The sequence below is a fragment of the Muscardinus avellanarius genome, assembly GCF_963383645.1.
Source record: "Muscardinus avellanarius genome assembly, chromosome: 20".
NCBI classification, from domain to species: Eukaryota; Metazoa; Chordata; class Mammalia; order Rodentia; family Gliridae; genus Muscardinus; species Muscardinus avellanarius.
In genome coordinates, this window is record NC_137806.1 from 20,984,114 (window position 1) to 21,006,579 (window position 22,466).

General features: G+C 44.7%; 1 protein-coding gene across 27 annotated transcripts in view; it reads right to left on the reverse strand.

Moving 5' to 3' along the window:
* Positions 1-22,466, reverse strand: part of CELF2 (CUGBP Elav-like family member 2) — a gene marked incomplete at both ends in the record, with an annotated part of 565,297 nt that overhangs the window by 36,052 nt on the left and 506,779 nt on the right. For 26 of the 27 annotated variants that reach the window (XM_080717280.1, XM_080717283.1, XM_080717285.1 and 23 more), the window contains 3 exons: positions 4,544-4,678; positions 17,000-17,063; positions 21,577-21,735. In XM_080717280.1, the coding sequence (XP_080573406.1) occupies positions 4,544-4,678; positions 17,000-17,063; positions 21,577-21,735 (358 nt within the window). The remainder of the gene's footprint in view (positions 1-4,543; positions 4,679-16,999; positions 17,064-21,576; positions 21,736-22,466) is intronic. The other variant, XM_080717276.1, reaches the window with a different exon arrangement.

Here is a 22,466-nt window from a genome sequence, read left to right on the forward strand (position 1 = left end):
GGAGGCACTTGGAGGCTCTTCCAGTAGCACAAAGGGACGGAGAGTCAGGGCCACAGCCAGCCTAGTGTCAACAGAGAGGAAGCCGATGCTCAGGGGGGGCCACAGGTGTGAAGACTGAGGCGCAGCTGCTGGCCACAGCTGGCTGTGAACACCTCGTCCCTGCGCCCACCCCTGACCTAACAGGTGGGCGGGTAGCCGTGTGAACAGGCCAGTGGGAGGAGTTGGGTCTTATACTCTCTGAGGTTGGGGTCTCATGGTGGCAGCCTCGGGAAGACGGCCCTCCTCAGGGTCCTTGTCCGTCCCTCCCCTGGCGTCACGGTGACTGAGGCAGGGAAAGGTCTGATCCCCTTCCGCTGGCCTCTCTCAGTCCAGAAGCTCTGGCATTACCCTGGGCCTCTCTGAGTGTGCTGAGCCTCAGGGAGGCAGGGCGCACCTTGAAGATGGAGGGAGACACTGGCCAGAATTTAGAGAGGGAAGACTCTTTGAGGAGCCGGGGGGGGGGGGGTTTGGAATGGGTCTTCCTGGTATTTTAAATGCCTTACAACATTGAAAGAAATTATCCATTACCCCACAGGGTGTGCTCGACCAAGTCTGCACTTGTAGAAGCTTTTGGAGAATTTTAAAACATCTTTTTCTTTAAAGAAGAAAATACAAAAAAGGTCAGTGAAGTAGCATGGTGCATGAGTGCAATGTTAGGTTTTAGACAGAAAATGACAAAAGAGGTTTCACGTGTGGTCACAGTCGCTCTCTCCCCCACTCTCGAATCTGCTAGAGAAACCAACACACGTACAAGTGGGGCGGGAGACAAATGCTATCTTCCTTCAGTACCGAGCTGCACGCCTCACACTGTGCCTTCTTCTATCAACATAGGGACACAGTCCTTACAAACAGGTTCGCGATGGGTAAGAAGAAATGGCCCTGGAATTAATTAACTAAATAGGAGATTGAAGTAAACAAAGCAAAATTACCATATCAAAATAAAAGACAAGAAACACGATTAAATTAGGCTTCAGAAGACCCATGAGAAACTCATAAAAGAAATAATATGCACTTACCTGGTTTTTACTCTTTCATGATTTAATTTCAAATTTTATTCACTACCATCTGATAATTGCATGTAACACTTATTCTAACCATGGGCAATTTAAACTATTTTAATTTTTATTTCAAGGCCATGAGACAAAGGAACCTATTTATTGCCTAAGGGGGCTTTTTTTTTAACAAAAATTAAAGCTTAATCTTTCATGTTTTAAAGCCAAGACTGTTTAAAATCATTTATAATAATGCTGTAGGGAGACTTTTTCTGGGTAGGCAAAATTGAAAAGATAAATTTAAAATTATTAAAAAAATTAATAGTTTGGGGGATTAAATTGTTCCTTTCCTTTCTAGATGAATTTTTCTGAAGCTTAAGAGATATGTTTAAAGACAGGATGAAACCAAGGCCTGTGTAGGATGCAGTGCTAAGGTTTCCTTGCATTTCACAATGTGACTGGACTTGTTCATGGCATGGTAGTAAACCCAGTTTATTATTATTTAAAAAATAAATAGCCGGGCATAGTGGCGCACGCTTGTAATCCCCATGCTTGGGAGGCGGAGACTGGAGGATCGAAGAGAAGGAGACCCTGCTTCCAAATAAAAATGTAAAAAAAAGTAGGTCTGGGAGTGTAGCCCGGAAGTAGAAGGGTTTCCGGGAACCCCAGTACCACCAAAATAAAATAAAATAAAAATAATAAAAAATAAATAAATAATGACATTGGCTTTGAAAATAGCTCTAACCCCATTATTTGATAGGAAATCGCTCTGATGAAGGGGGGGGGAGAGTTATGAATTCTAACCACATCTTCTGTGTCTCTAAAAAAGTTCCTGATAGAAATGTACACAAATAAACCTAATTTCACTTAAACGCCAGAGTTTTCAGTTATACTTAAGAAAAGTAATTCAAATGTAGATTTAAATATTTTTTGCTGCCGCACTTCAAGATTCTAGTGAAATACTTTGAACTGGTACACGAAAAGCATTCCTCAACAGAGTAGAGAAAAATCACTTTTGCTGACACCTCAGCAGCGGAGTTTATGAAGGGCAGAATGCCTCTTTAGGAATGAAGGGAAGGACACTTTGCTAGTGGTGGTTTCTTATTAAAGCAGAAAAAAGAAACATATATTTCTAGACATATTTTCTTTTTCACTGTAGTCTCATAAGGAGACTGAATTGTTAAATCCACTTAAAGTTCCTTCTGACAAACATGCAGCCCATCTTCCTAGGCTGAGTACCCACATCTTAAGAGGACCACAGCAAACGGCGATCTTCACAGGGGTGGGATGGCCACAGGTCCTCCCGCAGGGCCTCCCTCTCCCTCCTCCCTCCACCCAGCACAAGGCTTCCTTGCTCGCTGCCACCAGGACCAGCTCCTTCTGCTCTCACTGTATACCGCTCTGTCTTGAGCAGGAAGACTCTTGTGGCTTCCTTCCCTCAATTCTGGCTTCTTCTCAAATGCCACCTTTCACAGAGAAATGGCTTCCTCCAGTCCCTTCACTCTCCACCTTACTATGTTGTATCCTAATAGCCTTATCTAGCACATATCACACATTTAATTGCTTTTGCTGAGTCCCCAAGAGATCAAAAGGCCTCTGAGAGAAGGGGGTACTCCACCCTGTTCAAGGCTGTAGCCCCAGTACTGTACAGGCACCTTATAGATTTTATTTATTGAATTACAATAGCTACACTGATCAGCTACATCTATCTTATACTTGGCTTCTTAAACTGACAAGTCATCTGACTAAAAATACAATAAAACGCACATATTATAATACCATGTGCTATTTTAATATAATTATTTCATAATCCTTTTATGGGAAAAATTCTGTTGAATAAAATACTTTATAGTATTTAAAATCTAATTTAAGCCAGGTGTGGCGGCGCACGCTTGTAATCCCAGCATTCAGGAAGCTGAGATCGGAGGATCACAGTTTGCGGACAGCCTCAGTTACTCAGTGAGGCCCTCTGCAACTTAGTCAAACCCTCTTTCAAAATAAAGAATAAAAATTAGGGCAGGGGGTGTATTTTGGAGGTCAAATGCCCCTGGGTTCCATCCCTAGACGCACAAAAAAATAAAATCTAATTTATATTTATAGAGCAGTTAAGTTAGAGAGGTCAAATTTAATTTCTTTTTTAAGAAAAAAAATCAGCATTATTTTGCAAGGGGGAAATTATCATGTTAATAAAATATTTGTTTCTCAAGATGAGTCATGAAGGGATTTATTTAAATAAATTTATAGATTACATTAAAGCTATACCTTAATTTTTAAAAAATTGGACTTAAAGCCTATTTTTCAGGAATACTATTTATTGCATAAAATAAATCCCAAATGGTAACGATAAGTTTTGAAACATTTTAGAGTGTCTACACTTAAAGTTCCTTATGAGCAATTGTCATGAAATTTCACATTAAGGAAAAGTCTACTAGGTTCTCCTAAGGTTAGGAGAACCCTTAGGTCCCCTAGATTTCTCTCTCAAGCTAACACTGAAGGTGAAATGTCTTGGATACACAATAGTCTATGAAGATACCTGAGGCTTTTTTGAGCGGCTCAGGCTCAGGGAGTGAAAGTCAGAACTCTTGCAAGTCAAGAGCCCAAAGAAGCTAGTCTGTAGTTTTCATTTTGTGCTTTCCTGAAAGAAAATCCTGCGGTATTCCATTATGGCTTTGTCAACAACGCTTAGCTAATTATCTGGGCACAGCTGAGAGGGTCACGGGATTCTCTTAAATTAGAAGGAAGATGGAGGTTGACTGGGCCAACTCCATGTAAGAGAGGAGATGAGATCATCTATCGAGGTCTAGAAATTTCCAAGAAGAAAAACCAGTGAAAAATCCTGCCTTTATTCTTAAAAAATAAAATAAATAAATCATGGTATCTAAGCAACCACATTATATCTGCTTTTGTATTAAGAGAAAAATGGCATCTGCTTTTGAATAAGGCAACAGAATTTCTGAAGAAAGACTCTGAATCACATAATCCAGAATCTGACCATAAATGAACAAGGATGATCTTGCTAAATTGTGGGTTTTAGAACCGAATGTGGAGCAACGAGCTGGTATGAAATCCAACACTGGAATGCTTAGGGATTGAGATTTAGCAGAATTCTTAAGTTGGATTCCTTCCTCCCTTCCTTCCTTCCTTCCTTCCTTCCTTCCTTCCTTCCTTCCTTCCTTCGTTTCTTCCTTCGGAATGGATACAAAAGCAGGCCTAAGAGAATTGTAGGAGGCTCCTTAAAGGCTGAATGGACAATATAGACCTTTTTAAAATAAGAACTTGTGGAAATTTCTAGCAGGATGGATTCTCTCCCTGAAAACATTTATTTTATCCTTGGAAAATAAAACACATTCTAATTTTGTTCCTCCAACAACAACAACAACAAAAGAACTATAGTAACTCAGCTGGCTATGCAAGTTCCTGTTCTGCCCTGGTCACGTCTAGCCTGACCCTTGCTCTTTGCATCTGGGCAGCTGCAGGCCCCAGGCACCCCTGGGAAGGGCCCCCGCACTCACCGGGACTTGTGAGGGCTCCCAGCGCGCTGCTTGTGGTCGAGAGAGGGTTTGCGTTGGTGCTGGTGGCTGAGGTCTGGGCTGCGGCTGCGGCGGCAGCCAGCGTCGCCAGGTTCTGCAACTGTAAAGCATTCATGCCTGTGGAGGGAAGAGAGACAAGAGCTTAGTGACGGTCTCAGTTTCCAGAGGAGACCAGGAAGACAAAACGAGGTCCTCGCGCCTGTGACACCTGGCTCAGGAGCTGTCCCAGCCACTTATGCAGTCAGCCCCCTGCCTGCAAGCTGGGCTTACTCTCCCTCTTCTCAGAGGACACCTCCTTCCGTTCTTTATGACACCATCTTCCACTCCGAGAGGCTGGGGACTACGGCGGCCACCTGCAATGCAGCCAGTGCTTCTGGGCAGCAACCTCGTGGGCGCTGCCTGCCCCCTCCCACAGGCCGCAGATGTATAAGGTGTTGTGGAGGAAATTACAGTTCAGTGGTCTAAAAGTTCTTATTCTGAAGTTGAATGATATTTTTCTCTAATCCTGACTCTTCTGCTTGCCCAGCTTCATGATTCTGGGCAATTACTCAATTTCTCCATTTTTTGATGAGTGAGCAACCGTGCTATCTGTACCTGAGCTCTGAGGGTTGTTGGGCAGATGAAATAAGCTGATAAATGCAAATTACTCTGGCATGATGAAGTATCCAATAAATATTAGCTATTATTGTTATTACCATTATTGCTATTGAATTTCTCTCTGTGGACTTATTTTAAAGGTAAACTCTATTATAATGTATCTATAGTAGGAATCCAATAGTTGATAAATAATAAAAACTGGCAGTGCCTTAATAGCGCTATTTGTAAAATATTTGTATTTGCATTTTTAAGAGCAGGAATATTTTTAACTAGAATGGCTTTCTGACTAGCAAAAGTTAAGAAAAAAAAAAGAGATAAAAGACTGTAAACCCCAGGATAGGGTTGGCTGAGAGGCTGGGGCACTGGTCTGAGGCCAGGCTTGGACCCGCTGTCTATCCTGTATGCACTTACAACATCTGTTCTCCTCCCTCTTCAGTTTCTTAAGCCACAGGTTCTCTGAATTTCTTCTGTGATTCATTTCACAGTAGGAGAATGCACATTCGAGAAGCAGAAAACAATGCTTTCTCCTTATGTGGAAGAATTCTATGTAGAAAGAAACTGGTGCTAAGTAATCAGCTTAATTTTCTCATGCCTCAAATACAGATACTTAAAAAAAAATCTATTGAGCAAATTTAATCTGCTTTAGGGCAAGTTGCCTGAATACTGCTTCCATATGCACTGGGGGAGGCAGGCAGGGGTGAGGGAATGTTCTAGCAACAACCTTCGCAAGCCTCTGGACACTGGCGTGGAGCCCTCAGCATGACCCTGGCTGGGAGCCTGTTGCCCAGCTCTACAGAGAGCACTTCTGCTGCTCCTCTGCCCTGGCCTCCCCCATCAGGGTGTATTTCTACTCAGAAAATGTTTCTGATGTCTTGGCTGCAGAATTTGCTCTCATTTTGCTCAAAATGATAACTCTGGATACTCCATTTTCATCTCGGAGATATCCAGACCTCTTGGCCTAGGATGAAAGCAAAACACCTATTTTCCAAAACCCACTTATTTTGTGGGGATGCTTAGAAGCAGGACATGAGTATGTGTGGAATCCTGTGAATCTCTGTAAGAAAAGTATAGACTTTCTGCAACACTCCTTTAAGCAAATGCAACTGGGAACAAAACTCCCTCCTATTCTCTCGGATCAAGGGTCAAACAGTGTCATATTTATGAGAATATGGGTGTTTTAAGAACCAGTCTTACTCCCAGTTTTACTTTATCAAAATAGAACTGGAAAAAACTTGGGAGCTACCTGGCTTTAGTACAGACCCACCTGGATTCAACAATGGGCTGTACTCTCTAAAAACAACGTAAATACACTTCACACCCAAGTGTGACGAGGGTGCTTAGGTTGTGAGTGATCTTCCAAAGGCTTGAGGCACATCTGTCCTGATCCAATTGTCCCCTTCTTACTAGTGTTCCCTCTAAAGTTTTAATGACATAAACCGGGACGGCCAGACACCATCAAGAGAAGGCTGGGCATATAAGAAGAGGCTTTCACACAGATATTAAAACTCACAAGGTACATCTGGCACTAATTAATGAAAAGCAGAACCATCAGTCTAGGATCTGCGAGATGGTCCTTCTGGAAATCTGTGGCCCTCCCTAAGTGGGAACCACAGAGCTAGCAGGAGCTCTACTGATGTTCTGACTCAGCCCACTCAGCTGGGTTAGAGACATCATGTCCTTGGCCACACAGAACCGATGGCAGCCTGAGTCTGGGCTGGACTTTCTACCACACCTCGCAGCTCCCTCTGAAGATGGCTCATAGTTTGGATTTAACACACACACTTTGTGTGTTATCTGCAAACTCCCTTATGTGTTTCTAAGTCTCATGAAATCCCATGTTGACACTTCCTATACGTATCTCTTACCTTCAAACCAAATACCAAGTTCCTTATGGACAAAGATTTTACCTTACTCATTTTTTTAGCCCATCCAAATACACACTGCTGAATATACGGTCGGTGATGAATAAGATAAACGAATAGGGCAACAGGAGAAAGTTGCAATAAATTGCGATTTGAATATTTATAGAGCCACCAAGTTTTGCTCTTCTCCATTCAATGTTAGTTCTCTGGTATTTGCAACAGCATCAAATATTGACTGTTTTCCTTCAATCGCTAACTAATCTACTGCACAAATACTTATTAGAACCACATTTGGTCCTTACCTCACAGAGGTCCTGGAACCAAGCCGGCAACGTTAAGGTTCCCTTCCCACTGCCCTGTCACTGACAGACCCAGGTCTGAGGGTACATGTCATCCCCAAACGCCCTTTACATTTCCTTGCACACACATCCCCGCCTAGGACAGTCTCTGGGAGGCAGGTGGAAGGCCACTGGGCAGAGGAGAAAGGGGGCCTTTTCCTTGTCACTCCCTAGAGAGGCCAGTTAGAGTGCTGAGGCTCTGGCTGACACTGTCCAACAAGCACGTCGCGAGGAAAGTGCAAGATGTGGGCCAGGGAAGCTAGACAGTGGGAGAGACGCCACTGTGCTCCCCGGCATCTCAGAGATGTAGGAGAAGAAAGGGGGAAGAGTCAGCTAGAGCCAGGCAGGACCGTTATCCTCTTATCCTTCCACCCATCACCTCGCCATCTACCCCACCAGTGCTTAGTAAGAGCCACAGCGGCCAGTCCCTGTGCGAGACGCTGAGGACAGTGTGGACAGGGAGTCTATGCCCAAGGAGGCCGCTGGATATGGGAGCACGGAGGAGCCAGGAAATAGCCAGGTTCAGAGGCACAAAGGCTTTGGTTTGATGGAGATGAGAGACACAGGAAATCACACACAGGCTGAGGCTCGGGGATCACTGCCTGCCCCTCTTCGCCTCCCTGTTGTGGTCTGTGCTGCCCGTTGGGCTTCTGTGGTTTCCCCAAGCTCCATCTCAGGACTCCAGAGGTGGGGGAGGCAGCTTGCTGACCTGCCAGCCCTCCAGGATCAGGGCCCGTTCCCAGCCACGACCCCACAGTTCTGCTCTCCTGCACGCAGCCTGCAGGGACGTGCTGCTTGTCACCCTCCTTGTGCCGTGAGCACGTGGATACACAGCAGCTTGCCTGGTGACCATACGACAACAGTCACCACTTACTAGAGCAGAGCGGCCCGGCGCTGCCGTGTGCAGGCTCCGTGCTCAGACGGCCTGGATCTGAAACCCGGCTTGCCCCACCTTCTCCAGTGTGGACCAACCAGAGCAGACTGGTTTCCTGCTTTGCCTTGGGGTTCTCAACTATAAAGGGGTTAAAAGAGAAGCCACCACTCGAGGGTCAGTGCAGGTACAGCTGTAAGAATGACGCCTGGGATCTCATTCAGAGGGAAGCATCTTGGCCTAGACTAGTGACTGCAAGATTACCTCCAGTGATAAGGATGGTGGTACTCAGAATAAAGCATGGGCAGGCTAACCCGCTCCCCAGGGCTTTCTCTGTGGTTCTTATTTAGTATTCATGACAAGACCACATGCAGAAGCACAGGACAGACGGAACGGAGTCCAATGAGGCCAGAACACCATTACTGAGCCGGGCACAGTGCTGCACGCCTGTAATCCCAGTATTTGGGAGGCTGAGACAGGAGGATCACAGGTTCGAGGCCAGTCCCAGCAACCTAGCAAGACTCTGTTACAAGACAAAAATAAACAAATAAAATAAGGCTAAGGATGTAGCTCAGAGGTAGAAAGGCCCTGGGTTCAATCCCAAGTACCGCAAAAACAAAACAAAAAAAAAAAACCCAATCAACCAAACCAAACCACCTGTCCCTCCAGGGCTCCATTCTCCAAGGGCCACTCCGGGACGGAGCAGGCCCAGTCCACACGAGGAGGGCCCTGCTTCCCTTTCCCGTGCTGCTCGCCGGCCAGCCCGGCCTCCCCACTGTATTCTTCCTGTCCTCTTGGCCCCATCGGGGTTTTGTTTGCTTTCTTCCTCCTTGTTGGGTCTTTGTCTCTGGTGTCTTTCACCTCGCAGAAGTTGAGGAGTGACAGGGCCGAGGAAGAAAGGGAAGGCCTTTCAGCTCAGGGTTTCAGAAGGAACTGGCCGGGCAGGAGAAGGGAACTTCACCCAGCTCCACGTCTGCCTCAAGTGGCCCCGTGCACTTCCAACCAACTGAACAGGTGAAAGCTGCCAGGTCAGGCATGCTGGTCCAGCGTGACCGAGTGTGAGTCCTGAGAGCAGCACACTGGGCCCGAGAGACGGCGCGTACTGCTCTCGGCTCAGAGCTTGGTGCCTGGAGTTCAGAGATTGCATTTGCTATCTTGTCTACATCAGTGCTGGAGAACTGAGTTAACCAGTGTCGGCTTCATGACTCTGCAGTACATTCTGCTCTCTGAACCACCAATTAGTTAATTTCTTACGGTAATTCCCTTCTGTGTGTGTTTGGGGATGGCTGGGTCCTGGGGACTGAACCAAGGGGCATTCTAACTTGCTGAGACTGGCCGTGAATCTGCCATCCTCCTGTCTCAGCCTCCCAAGCACTGGGATACAGGTGTGCACCACTGGCTCTAAAGTCATTGCTTTTGCACCTGTTACCAGATACCGCAGATGGCGGGTGTCAGGTGCCTCGGTGGACAGACCTGTGGCCTCTTTCTTCTCAGTTCTGGCTCTATGGCATGCTTTCCCCTTATACCCGGAGGCCCGTGGACGTGACTCAGACGATCTGTGAGCCCCTGAACTTCTGTGACAAAGTGTGTGTGACGTGTGTGAGGAACTTGTTTCATGACAGACCCTAAAAAGCCAAAGGAACTCTGACTTACCTGGGTAACCTGAAAAAGAGACAAGTGCCAGTAGGAAACTCTTGATGACAGGTATGGGTTTGGGACAATGATTATGTGACATGAGAAACCAAGAAGCCGGAACTGAGACACAGAGAACAGAGAAAGGAAGTGGTTCTCCGTTCAGAACACAGATTCACACGTACACATGCGTGCATGTACCAGAGGCTGCCTGCCACGAGTGTGCTTTCCCACTCTGTGCTACAGTCACAGCGCGGCTGAAATTGGGAGGACCCAGCAGAAGCGGGAGGACGGTGGAGCAGTGCTGGAGCCCAGTGGGCCTGCTGCTCCTCTGCTCTGGTTTCATGCCAGCCTGGAGAGAGGCTGCCGGGAAGGAGGGCACCTCCCTCTGCCCAGTGCCAGGCAGAGGCCTGCACCGCTATCCAGCCTACCTCTCCCTGGGCATTCTGAACCCCCCCCCCGGTCTTCTTTTATTTATTTTGGGGTACTGGTGATTGAATATAGGGGTTTTCTCCCTCTGAGCTATACTTCCAGCCCTATTTTTTTTTAGTTTGAAACAGGGTTTCACCAACTCGCTGAGGGCCTCTCTAAACTGCTGACTGCGACCCTCCTGTCTAGTCTCCCGAGTACTGGGATTACAGGTGTGAGCCACCATGCCTGGCCCCCTCTGGTCTTCTAATGCTGTGGCTGTCTCCTGCCCTGTTGCATCAGGCGATGAGTCTGGGGCCAGGAGAAGGAGCCTGGCACATTTTTACTGGGCAGTGTTCCTGAACCTTCACCGTCAACAGCACACATCCCTGATGACCGACATCTTGGTTCTTCCTGCCACAAACATGTCGGGAGCCTGGGTGCCCTCACCTCCAACCTGGACATTCACCATGACCTCTTCCTTAGAGGACCAGCAGTTGGAGAAAAGGAAAGCCCAGGGTGGCTGCATGAGGACAGGCCCACACTCGGCTTCTCTATCTCCTGACCACGTGGTCCTCCAGCCACTGTGGCACCGCAGGCTTCAGGATGGGAGCGTCTCCCACTGTGGTCTGCACCGTTTGTCCCCAGGGCCAAGCCAGAGTGGTGCTTGCTGACAGCCTCGGCGGCTTTCTTCATCCGCTCACTCAGAACGCCTATTTCTGGTTTCTCTTTTGGTGATTTTTCTTCTTTGGGGTGCAGGAGTACCCCCATTCTTCCCTCTAGCTCATCTCCTGTCCCTAGCACCTCTTCCTTTCACCCCCACGCCCCAGTTCACGTTCTCTTTCTGGGCGACTCCTACACGATCGCCAGGAAAGGACACCCGACAGAGGCACCTGTCACCCTTCGGAAGCTGGCTTGGCACCCGGTTCTGAGGAGCAAAGCCAGTGGCATTTCACTTCACGAAGCCCTCTGCTCTGATGGGCACCCCCAGGCCAGGGGCAATAATCGGGTGTCTACAATGTGCAAGACATTTTAAGTTTTAGGAAATCTAACGGTGACCACCTACAGTGATGGCAAAAGGAAGAAAAAGTTGGGAATGCCGGGATTCAACTTTCCATTCATTCATTATTCAGGGGAAAAAAATAATCTTTCTCCAAACGAAGAAATTACGTACCAAACAGATGTGCAACATGCCTACTTGAAACTTAAGATTTCAGGAAAAAAAATATTTATAAGGAGAAGGGCATGAAATTTTAATTTAATGTTCACCTTAGGTAATTTTGTGTCTTATTGTTCATAGCAATTACCATAAATCTGCATATCAATAAGCGAGAACAGATGTCAGTTGTTATAAGTGCTTGCCAATCAGGTCTGTTAAAAAGTGACAGATGGGTGGTTATAGAACATTCTCATAAGGCCTATTAGCACATTCTCAGGAAGTGTGTGGGGGAGCTGCTGGGGAGGAACACAGGGTCTTTGTGGCCCCTGATGCACACACCCAGGCTGGGAAGGACTCCAAAGGGGGCTGAAGACCTCTCTATATTGTTCCTGCAAATGTCTTTCCTCTAACCCCACTTGTGACTGATAACTCTAAGGCCATCTTCTCAGGGATCAGAGCTCCATTGACAAAAAAAAAAAAAAAAAAAAAGAGCTGTTTTGTTGTTTGAAGCAAATATTTGTACCCTGTAACCTAATTGTTACTTTAAAAATTTAGACCCGATTCTCTGGAAGGGAACTGCTATCAGCTCTCCTGAGAATCGAAATTCAAAGAAGCAGTTTCTCCTTGTTCATCAGATAATTTCTTTTCACTCATAGCTTTAAAGATCTATTAATAAGAATTGCTCATTCTAGAAAAAAAAAAAAGAACAATTGACTCTTAAATAAATTGGAAATATTTTTCAGGTTGAAGGGGGTTAGTTCCCTCGTACTATCTCTGAACCGCTTTCTTTTACAGTTTTGGGGCTCTGTCTCAGGCCCTGACTTGTTAAATTGTTCTTCTAGGCAAACCTCTGCAGCTTGTGTTGATACAGACATTACCTGAATTGGCTTCCACACAGAACACTGTTTCGTAAGCTTGGAGGTAAAAGAGCCCTCCTGATATGAATCAGGCTAAAGTGGGCTTGCAATTTGGATCCACACTTACTAATCTGGTGACTCTGAGCAAGTTTGCTAACTCTCTAAGGTTCAGTTGATCCCCTGTATATTGGGGTACCAACAACCCCTCCATCATGAAGTTGTGAGACTTGAGGGTACTGTATCCTGATCTGTACTGTGTCGAGGGTGCTACAGTCTCACGTAACTTAACCTTTCCATACTTCCATCTTTCCAGATGCAATGTAGTAACAAAGTGGTGGTTTTGTCATTGGGATGAGTGAGGAAAAAAACTACTTAATTATTACAGGGGGCTAAGATAAAAAGAAAAACATGCTGGTCTTCTGAGTTATGAGAGTTGTTACAAAGAAATTAAAGGTCGAAAAGACACTTTTTCCTTATGCCTTTCTTTTTCAAGGAAAATCCAGACTCTTAGAACAAACCCAGACTTCATGTTTTTAAGAGTTCCAAATGCCATTGAACAAATACTAGGGTAGAGAAATGGATGAGTTCCTAATAGAAGTTTTAAAGGGGAAAATAAAAGCAATCAACTGTAAGGAGGTACAATAAATACACATAAAAGGATTCAGCTTATAAAGACTCGATCCGAATCCATTTTCTGCTTTTTAAATTCCATATTTAGTAGAGGTTCCCTTTTATAGAAGTCATAAAACACACCTCAAGTTATTTTTGGTTTGAAAGGAAAATGGTAAGATTTTCTGGGGGGAAAAGTATAGCTGATGTCTCATTAGATTGTATTGATGCAACTACTTAGTAACTTGTCATCTAAAATTTCTTTTTCTGTTTCTTTTCTGGCTTTATTTGATTTTCTCCACATGCAGAAACTGCTTTACTCATATAAATGAGACATTTTAAGACTCTTAACTATAAACTTCAATCTCCTGAAGGATGGACTGTTACGTTTTGAGAGCTATTTCACACCAAAATATTATTGGTTTCCAAAATATTTCACTCTCTTTGGTGATAGTGTTCCAAGCTGGATTACCTGAATTTCACACATGGAGTTTATTAATATGCCACTGTAATACATGCAGATTTGTATGTGTGGATGGACTGGGTGTGTGCTCTCCCTCACAGCGTCACCATACCAATCAGACGACAAGTATTTCCACACCAGGAGAGGCTGGGGGCAGACCTTTTGGTATTATTCTTCATCTTATTATCACATGGCTTCTACCATGTTTATTACAGACAACGCACTCCATAGCCTATTGTAAAAATACTCAACAAACTCTCCAAATCCTCAACAACTCATCTGTGTAACCTGTTTTAAAAATATCCGACAAACCATCTCCAAATCCTCGCAACTCACTGTGAATACACTAATGATTTTTATTTTTGTTTTTAGTTTATATGTAGGGCTAAAGCTATCTTTATTCAAAAACTGGGCATTAAGTGGGAATACATACAAAGTACAAATTTACATCTGTCAACTGACAAATTTATTCATTCATCCACTTCAAAATAGCCAGGAGCGCCTCTCAGTCGAGTAAGGGCTGAGTCCAGCAGCCACCAGGCTGGGCCAGGCCCTCCTGGAGCTCACCAAGAGGCCGGGAGCACCAACAAGCATGTCTCTAAGCACCAAGTTAGAGACATGAAGAGGGAAGAAGGGAAGAACTTTAGAAAAGAGGGGACCCTACCGCATGGAGCTGTCGGGAAAGGCTTCTTCTAGAAGTAACCTCTTACCCGTCCACCATGAACACTTCCTGATGCTGGTGTAGACTGAGAGAAGAACAAGGGGCCAGGCAAGGGATTCGCGAGGAGACAGGAGGATGGAGGTTCACAGCCTCAGCTATTTAGTGAGGCCCTTTGCAACTCAGGGAGACCCTGTTTCAAAGTAAAGAATAATAAACAGGGCTGGGGGTATAGCTCAGAGGTAGAATGCCCCTGGGTTCCATCCCCAGTACCACACACACAAAAAAAGTTAAGGCCTACTTTTGGGATACGATGAAAACAGTAGGAGAGGTCATATCATTTTTCTTCAAAAACTTAGGAAAATGAGACCTGGTTACCTATATACATGAGGGCACATTTTATAGAAATCTCCAGAAGACAAGAGCTTTGACATATACATTTTGAATACTCTAAATATTCAAGATGACGGTAGACAGTGGAAGTCCACAGCCTGTACAGACAGAAATGCTGAATTTCACAAGTCCAAGAAGTGGATTTTTTTTTTCATGGATAACTTAGCTTATGGGTCAAGCCAATACAATGCAATTTTTTTTTTCTGTCTTTGTTAATTTTTTTTATCAGAAACAAACAACAAAAACAAATATGGAACCCTTCATAAACTTGCATGTGTAGGGGCTATATTAATTTTTCTGTGTTGTCCCAGTTTTAATGTATGTGCTACTGAAGTGAGGACAAGAAATTGATATTTTGGAAAGTCCCAAACATTTACAGAATGCCTATAAATTAGCCATCAGCTCCATGGCACCCGATAAGGTGACTTCCAGCTACCCTTCATTATCAAATGAGCAGAGAGCGTGTACATGTTAATACCCTGACCTTTGTGGGCGGGGCAGAGGCGCACACATCCTAATGAAAAATGACAGGCATTCCATCCACTCAGGAAGACATGCTCAGCAGCAGCCTCAGGACTGAGTGACCTCTGCATAAGTCAGCGGTGGGGGTGGGAGAGCCTGCGGCTTCCTTGAAGGAAAGCTCCTAATTTTAGATCTGGGTGGGTCTGTGCTATTAACTGAGAAACAAATCTCCCATCAGCTGAAAATGTGACATATCTTAGTATTTATTTTAGAGCTTACCATTGAGGGTTTTTTCTTTTAAAGTACAAAAACTCCCCTAAATGTCATTAACCAATGTCTCTGCATTTCCCCCCATAGAATGAAAAATGAGTTAACCATTCATGGTGATTCTTAGGCCCAAGTCTGGCTTCCTCAACTATATTCATAAATACATGTCAATAATTTAAATTACATTTCAAGATTTCTAATAACACGAAAGCTATAGTACAGTAAATTGGAGGTGCCAACAGATCTGAAGCCCGACACATCACTGGGCGGCATTTTCATTGGGGGCTAATGACGCCCCATCTGACAAGTTAGTGTTAGCCTGTGGGCCACACGGGATGGCCATCTCAGAGCACAGCTGGGGACAATCCTTATTGAAAGTTTTTGAGATTTAAAGGGAAAACAAGAAAAAAATGAGAAGATGCATTTGAAAAAGCAAAGGGGAAGACGTGGAAAAAAGGAGTTTTTATAGCAATGAATAAAGAAACCTGGCTTTTACTCTGCACATTAAGGTTTCATTGCATCGATTCAGGGTGTCCTTGATAAAAGCAAACTGTGCTTCATTCTCATATGCCAAAAATCTGTTCTTTTACTTGCCCTCTCTCCCCAACTCTTTGGAATCAAACAAGGAAAAAGCTTTCTAAGTGTTCCTCCCAGCAGGTTAATGGGCACCTGTGTTCTGATTTCTTGCGCACGCTGGCCCTGTGTTAAGGTGGGGTATCAGCATGGACTGTGCACAGTAGGAGTGACCTTTCACTAATCACTGCGCCTCAGCGACTCCTGGCACAGCTCATTATGAAAAGGAACCCTTCCACAAGCTGCCTTTCAGATGCAGCCACACTTTGATTTTCCTGAGAACAAAGATTACACTTTCATATAAAAGCTTCTGATGCACAGTTCTGTCAACTGGGGTGCTAGAATGAAAAAAAGGTACCCTGTTAATTGTCTGTCATTATCAAGGGACTACAAACTGTATCAAACATGGCCTTGCAATCTTGGCTTTCATTATGGAGGTCAGATCATTTTATTGGCTCCCTCTGACTAAAATTTTAGAGGGCTGGCGATCATTTGGGCTCCTCTGGATATAGGGATCTTGTTGAAAATTCTCCAGTAATCAATCCCATTAGAGAAAACCCTATGTACATATCTCAAATTATCAATGCCAATTTCAGTATCATGGATGGGAAGGGGAGGGAGTGAGGCGGGATCGGTGGAGGCTCGCCAAGTGCTGTGTGCATGTATGTCCCTATCACTCAGAACTGCATTTTGATATGAGATTATAATGCATTAGTAAACGGATATTAAAAAAAATAGCCAGGTCTAGTGGCTGTAATCCCAGTGGGGAGGACTGAGACATGAGGGCTGCAGGTTCAGAGCCAGCCTCATCAACTTCATGAGCAATCAGCTCCATGGTACCTGATACAGTCACTTCCAGCTTCCCTTCATTATCAGATGAGCAGACAGCGTGTACATGTTAATACCCTGACCTCTGTTGGTGGGGCAGAGGTGCACACATCCTTGTTTTAATACCAAAAATAAAAATAGGGCTGGGGGTACAGCTTCGAGGTAGAATGCCCCTGGGGGTTCAATCCTCAGCACTGTAAAGCCAAACCAAACAAAACCCACCAGCCACTAGAAAGTACATGACACAGGAATTCTCAGCCCCATTGGGAAGAATGGGTAAAACTTGCAAAGGTAGGAGAACCAGTTCAGAGCATCTGAGTCGGACTTTTATACCCACACCAGAAAGCTACCAGGTCTGGTAATGGCTCTTCTTTTTCCCTGCGTCTCTGCTTTGCCCTCTGAATCAACCCCAAATTCAGACAGTGGCACAGTCAATAGAAAAAGTGTGCTCCGGGACTCACCAGCCATCTGCTGAATACCACTGAATGCACCCAGGTTGCTGGAGGAGGTGGCCTGCTGCAGAAGCTGTAAAAGAACACACAAAAGTCAGACAAGGTGCAGGTGAGGACCAAGTTACCTCCTCACCCCAGTGCGGGCAAATTCAGTCTCCTTTACATGGGCGCAGCCGGCTGCCACTGCCTAGCGATGGCTGAAGGTCCCCAGAGTTGGGGCTGTAAATCCATATTAATGTCTAATCTCTATTAAGAAACACAGACACTGGGGAAACTCGCTAACACGACTGCCTTAAAACAATTAATCAATTTACTCTTTTTAACAACCAGGTGTTAAATCTATTGCAACCAACATGGCATGACTAATTCTCTCGGTAGTCTTAGTTTCGTTAACTCATCTCTGTCAATCAAGGTCCATTCCCTCCCTCTTCTACTTTCCTTCATCCTGTGTCGGCTTTACTGCCTCTCAGACCAACATGAAGATCATCGCGGTGGCTCCAGACACCAGGGTGTCTGTTCACAGCCTCACAGCTTCAGCCACAGCCAGATGGCCAAGAGAGTGGTCAGCCACCGTCTTCACCGGCAGGGAGAGGCACGCTTTGTCAAAGCTCGGGATTAATCTGATGCTGTGTACAGGAAAGCTATGCATTCTACTTCAGAAGCTTTTTAAAAATTTTATTTATTTAATTTATGTGGAACCCAGGGGCTTTTCAACCTTCGGGCTACACTCCCAAACCTATTCTATACTTTATTTGGAAACAGGGTCTCACTAAGTAGCTGAGGCTGGCTTCAAACGTGTGCGATCCTCCTGTCTCAGCCTCCCAAGCGCTGGGATTACAAGTGTGAGCCACCACGCCTGGCCTACTTCAGAAGCTTTTAATAAATAAATTAATATGACTGTGAAAAAGGTATATTTTTTTCCTCTAGAGCTTTTTTCAAAAACAGTTTTCACATGGAGGCACATACTTGTAATTTCAGTACTTGGGAGGCAGAGACGGGAGGGTCACAGGTTTGAAACCAGCACACACACACACATGCCCACGTGCGTGTACACACACCCCAGGACAACAAAAGAAAAAATACGCATACATTTTCTCTGCCACATCGAATCGGTGAGCGTTATGGGTGAAGGCGTGGGACTTCTGTTTTGAGGTGTTCAGCTGAGTTGTAGGTTATTTTAGGTGCTATGCCGTTTGTCTAGATGTACAGAAATTCTCACTTTTGGTAAGGTAGATTAATACCTATAGCGTTTGTATGTGGAGGAAGCACATAGTTACCTCCTGTATTCCAGTGTACACAGACACCAAAAGATACAGGTCTCCCACATTTATTCCTGAAATACTGCTATGAAACTGTATGCTTAGGAGGAACAAGACAGATTGGCTATTTTAGAAATAACTTTTAGAACTTCTGTGGAGCTGTGTGAAGTAGAACATATGTTCCTGTGGGTAAGTAGGGTCTCTTTGTTGTAATAAGAAAAGTTTACGAATGGATGTGTCTGGAAGTGATGTGAAAACGCCCTTGCGAGTGGAGTACTGATGGCTGATTAAACCCCATTCTCAGACAGTCAGACTGCGGCACTCAAGAGCTGCAGGCACTAAAACCAGAAATATGTTTGTAGTGGTCACTTATCATGCTCAACTCCTTAAAATATGTTATGTAGGCATTCCATGCATGCACACACATACTCTCTCATCTACACAGAAAAGGAAAAAGAAAATCAAGTGAGGAAGAGAGTGTGGGAGAATCTAGGGAGTGCCTATTTTAATAAAAACTTTACTTTGGTTTGATTTGCTGAATTTCTTTACCTCTTGCTTACAAGTCCCCTCTCCTCATATTAGATATATATTTTTTTGGTTCTAGGGATTGAACCCAGGGGTATTTTACCTCTAAGATAAACCCTCAGCTCTATGTTATTTTTTATTATTATTATTATTATTATTATTATTATTATTATTTTAATGGTACTGGGGTTCCTGGAAACCCTTATACCTCTGGGCTACACTCCCAGCCCTATTTAATATTTTTATTTGGAAACAGGGTCTCTTAAGCCAGTGAGGCTGGCTACGAACCTGCGCGATCCTCCTGTCTCTGCCTCCCAAGTGCGGGGATTACAAGCGTGCGCCACCACGCCCAGCTATTATTTTTTATTTTGAAACAGGGTCTCACTAAGTTAGGGAGGCCTAAGTTGCTGAAGCTGGCTACAAACCTGGCAATCCTCCTGTCTCAAACCCCCAAATACTGGGATTATAAACACGTGTCACTACTCTTGGTTTAGATATTATATTTTAAAATGAAAGTTGTAAGATTCAATTAGCTTTGAAGATATTTTGAGGGAGATTAGCAACACCAGGTGAGGCATGCAGAAATATCTGGAGTGTCATAAATCCAGCACCAGGGATGATCTCCATGGATAACCAATCTTTGAGCAGAATGTGGCTCAAAATGAATGTAGAAAAGTCTTTAAAGGCCAAGATCCCTTCCAGAGGAAAGGACTTTTCAGATGCAAAAGGTAGAACAAACATGCGCAAAAAATAATCTGTGCCCATCACATGTCAAAATATAGAAAATGGCCTATAAAAATGTATTCTGTAAATAAGGCTGAGATTCTCTTTCGGGGATGGAAATAATTTGCAGAAGTAGCCACAACATGCCAAAGATGTCTGTGGGCAGTGATGCACAGGGTCTGTGTGAGGATACACAGGGCAGGCATATGCCCGCAGGCTCTCAGAAACCTGGGGCACGAAGCTGGACTCTCGCAAACTATGGCAAGGTCCGCATGCTGTCAATCTTAGAACACAATTCTGGTGCGTACAGCTAAGCTGATGGTATGTGAACAGTTGAATAGCACAAGGTTGTGAAAAAAACCCCAATCATTAAGCTAGACGCATTTTTTTTTTTTTTTTTTTTTAGTAACATTGCTAGACTGATAGGCCAAGGAAGATGTGGCAGGGTATATATAGATTTTGGCAAGAGGAGATCGAATCTCTCACGGCATCTTTAGGGATACGATGGAGAAATGGCCAGAAAGTGGCAGCAAACTTGGCCAATGCTTTTGTTAATAACACAAAGACAGCAAAAGGCGTACTTCTTATTCAATAACTACTATATTCCCAACATCTATCTATTTATTTTTTGGCACTGAAGGTTGAATCCAGAGGCATTCTACCTCTGAGATACAACCCCAGCCGTACTGTATTACTATTTTTTAAAATTTTGAAACAGGGTCTTGCTAAGTTGCTGAGGCTGGCCTCAAACCTGCAATCCTTTTGTCTCAGCCTCCAAAGAACTGGGATTTCAGGTATGCGCCACCACGCCTGGCCTGAATAGCTATTACATATCAGACCCTGCTGAGGCCGGAGGGAGGTGGGTAAGAAGGTGGACTAGATCTTCTCAGCAGCATGGCAGCAGGAACACGGGCAGCCGGAGCTCCACCGGCCGCAGTAGTGGTCCTGCATAGCTGTAGTTACTCAATTTCTTTGAGCCTCCCTTTCCTTATCTGGGCAACAAATAGGATAATCTCGCCTTTCAAGCTAATAGGGAGGACTTTCTTACACTATAATACAGTTTCGATTACAAAGAAAAGCTAATGGATGATATAATCCTGAGACAGTCAGTTAAAATGTAAAATGGCAGAATTGGGACACAACATAAGCCCTTGCTCGGGTGCGTGCTTCTGTAAGCCTGGAATAAAAGGCCTGAACTCACAGTAAGAAATTATATTAGTAATATATGAGTAATGTGAAGTCCAGCACTAGTTTCCACAGCAAAGTAAAAAGTAAATAAATAAATAAGGAAATGGAGTAGAGGAGCGTGGCTTAGCAGTTGTTCAAGTAAAAATAAAAATTAGGAGCACTCGCTGCCTTCTGGCCCACACTGCACGTACTTACTACAAACGCCAACTCTCCAGCTATAGTAAGGACCATCCTAGGGGCCTCTACTCTGTCCTGTTTAGATCTTACCAGAGGAAGTATCTTAAACTCTGGCCTCTGTATTTCAATAAAGACGTCAACAAAGTAAGGAGTTATACAGAGGAAACAGGAAGTGGGCACTTAGAAGCCCTGAAATATAAGGGGTGGGTCAAAGAATTAGGTCTGCTGGCCAGCATGGGCCTGAGTTCTTTGGTTTCATACGGATGAAGTAAAGAACATGTGATTTCGTCCACACAGTCCACTGGGAAGACCCAGGATCCTGGACTGAAAGTTTGAGGTTTTAGTTCAGCTCCTGCCAGGTAACCTGCTGTTAGCGAGTTCTGAGCCAGAGTTCTCTATGGCTAGATAACCAGCTACCAAACATGCTGAGCCTTTTGGAAGAAATAGGATTTTAGGATGCCTTGAAATACTGGTTAGAAGTTGAGCCTATGGGACTTTGCCCAGCTCACAAGAGGCAAGAATTAAATCAGTCAGGTTTTTACGGTAAGCAGTTTAACTTGGAACAATATTCTGCATGCATACTGGTTTCAGTAATGAGACTCAAGTTGTATGGGGAATGAGTGTCTTTGTGAACTTAGAGGGAAAGGCGGTTTCCGGAGTCGCGGGGGCGCTTTCCCCTCCTTCATGGAGACCAGGCGAGTCTCCAGCACTTACCGCCAGGTACTGTGGGGTGAGTCCGCCCAGCCCCGTCAGGTTCCCCCACGTGGCAGTGTTGAGCTGTTGCATCTGCTGAGCCAGCTGCTGTTGGAGGCGCCTTTGCTCTTTGTCCTTCTGAGTATCAGCGAACTTCACCACGATTGGTGAAGAGCAGCCCTGTGGTCAGACACAGCGGAAAGTGAAGAGGAAGTTACAGCTGGGCGAATCCCCTTCACTACCAGCCAGCACGGGGGCTCGCTCTCTCAGAGCACAGGATGGTCTGGAATGGTTTAAGAATGGTTTGATATTCCTTCTCTGCATAGTACTAGCAACAGAAAATTCCAGGTTCTGTCTTGGTTTCTTTGGGGGATCGGGTGGTTGAGGAAGCCATCTGCTTTCTTGCTCTGGTCCTTAAACTGCCTTTCTTGGCCTCTCCTTCAACCTTCCAGGACATCTTTGGAGACAAAAGACCTTAATCTTTCATGAAGCTTCAAGGCTCCCTTGTCTTACGGACAGCCTTGTCTTTGTGTGTTAGCCTGTTTTCACAGGAGAGCAAAGGACAAGGGGGGAGGGATAATTGTGATGGGAATAAAAATGCCTTCTGTTCATTTTATTCCCCTGTCGTTTTCAGTTATGTAATTTTGGACATTGGGATTGTGGGAATCACATGGATCCAGTAACAACAGGGAGAAGCTTATTTCATTTTAGGAACGTGGACAAAGGCAGGAGATTCAGAAAACAAAGGCACTGGCCACCGTAACTGTCCGCGTGTTTTCAGAAAGGGCTCTTTTCTTTTTTCCACATCACATCTCCTTTATCCAAAATCTCCAGAACTACGGCAAACCAAAAAGAACCAGAAGCCATTCTAGTCAAGGAAAGGTAGCTTCAGTGGAGAAGGTGGATTCTAC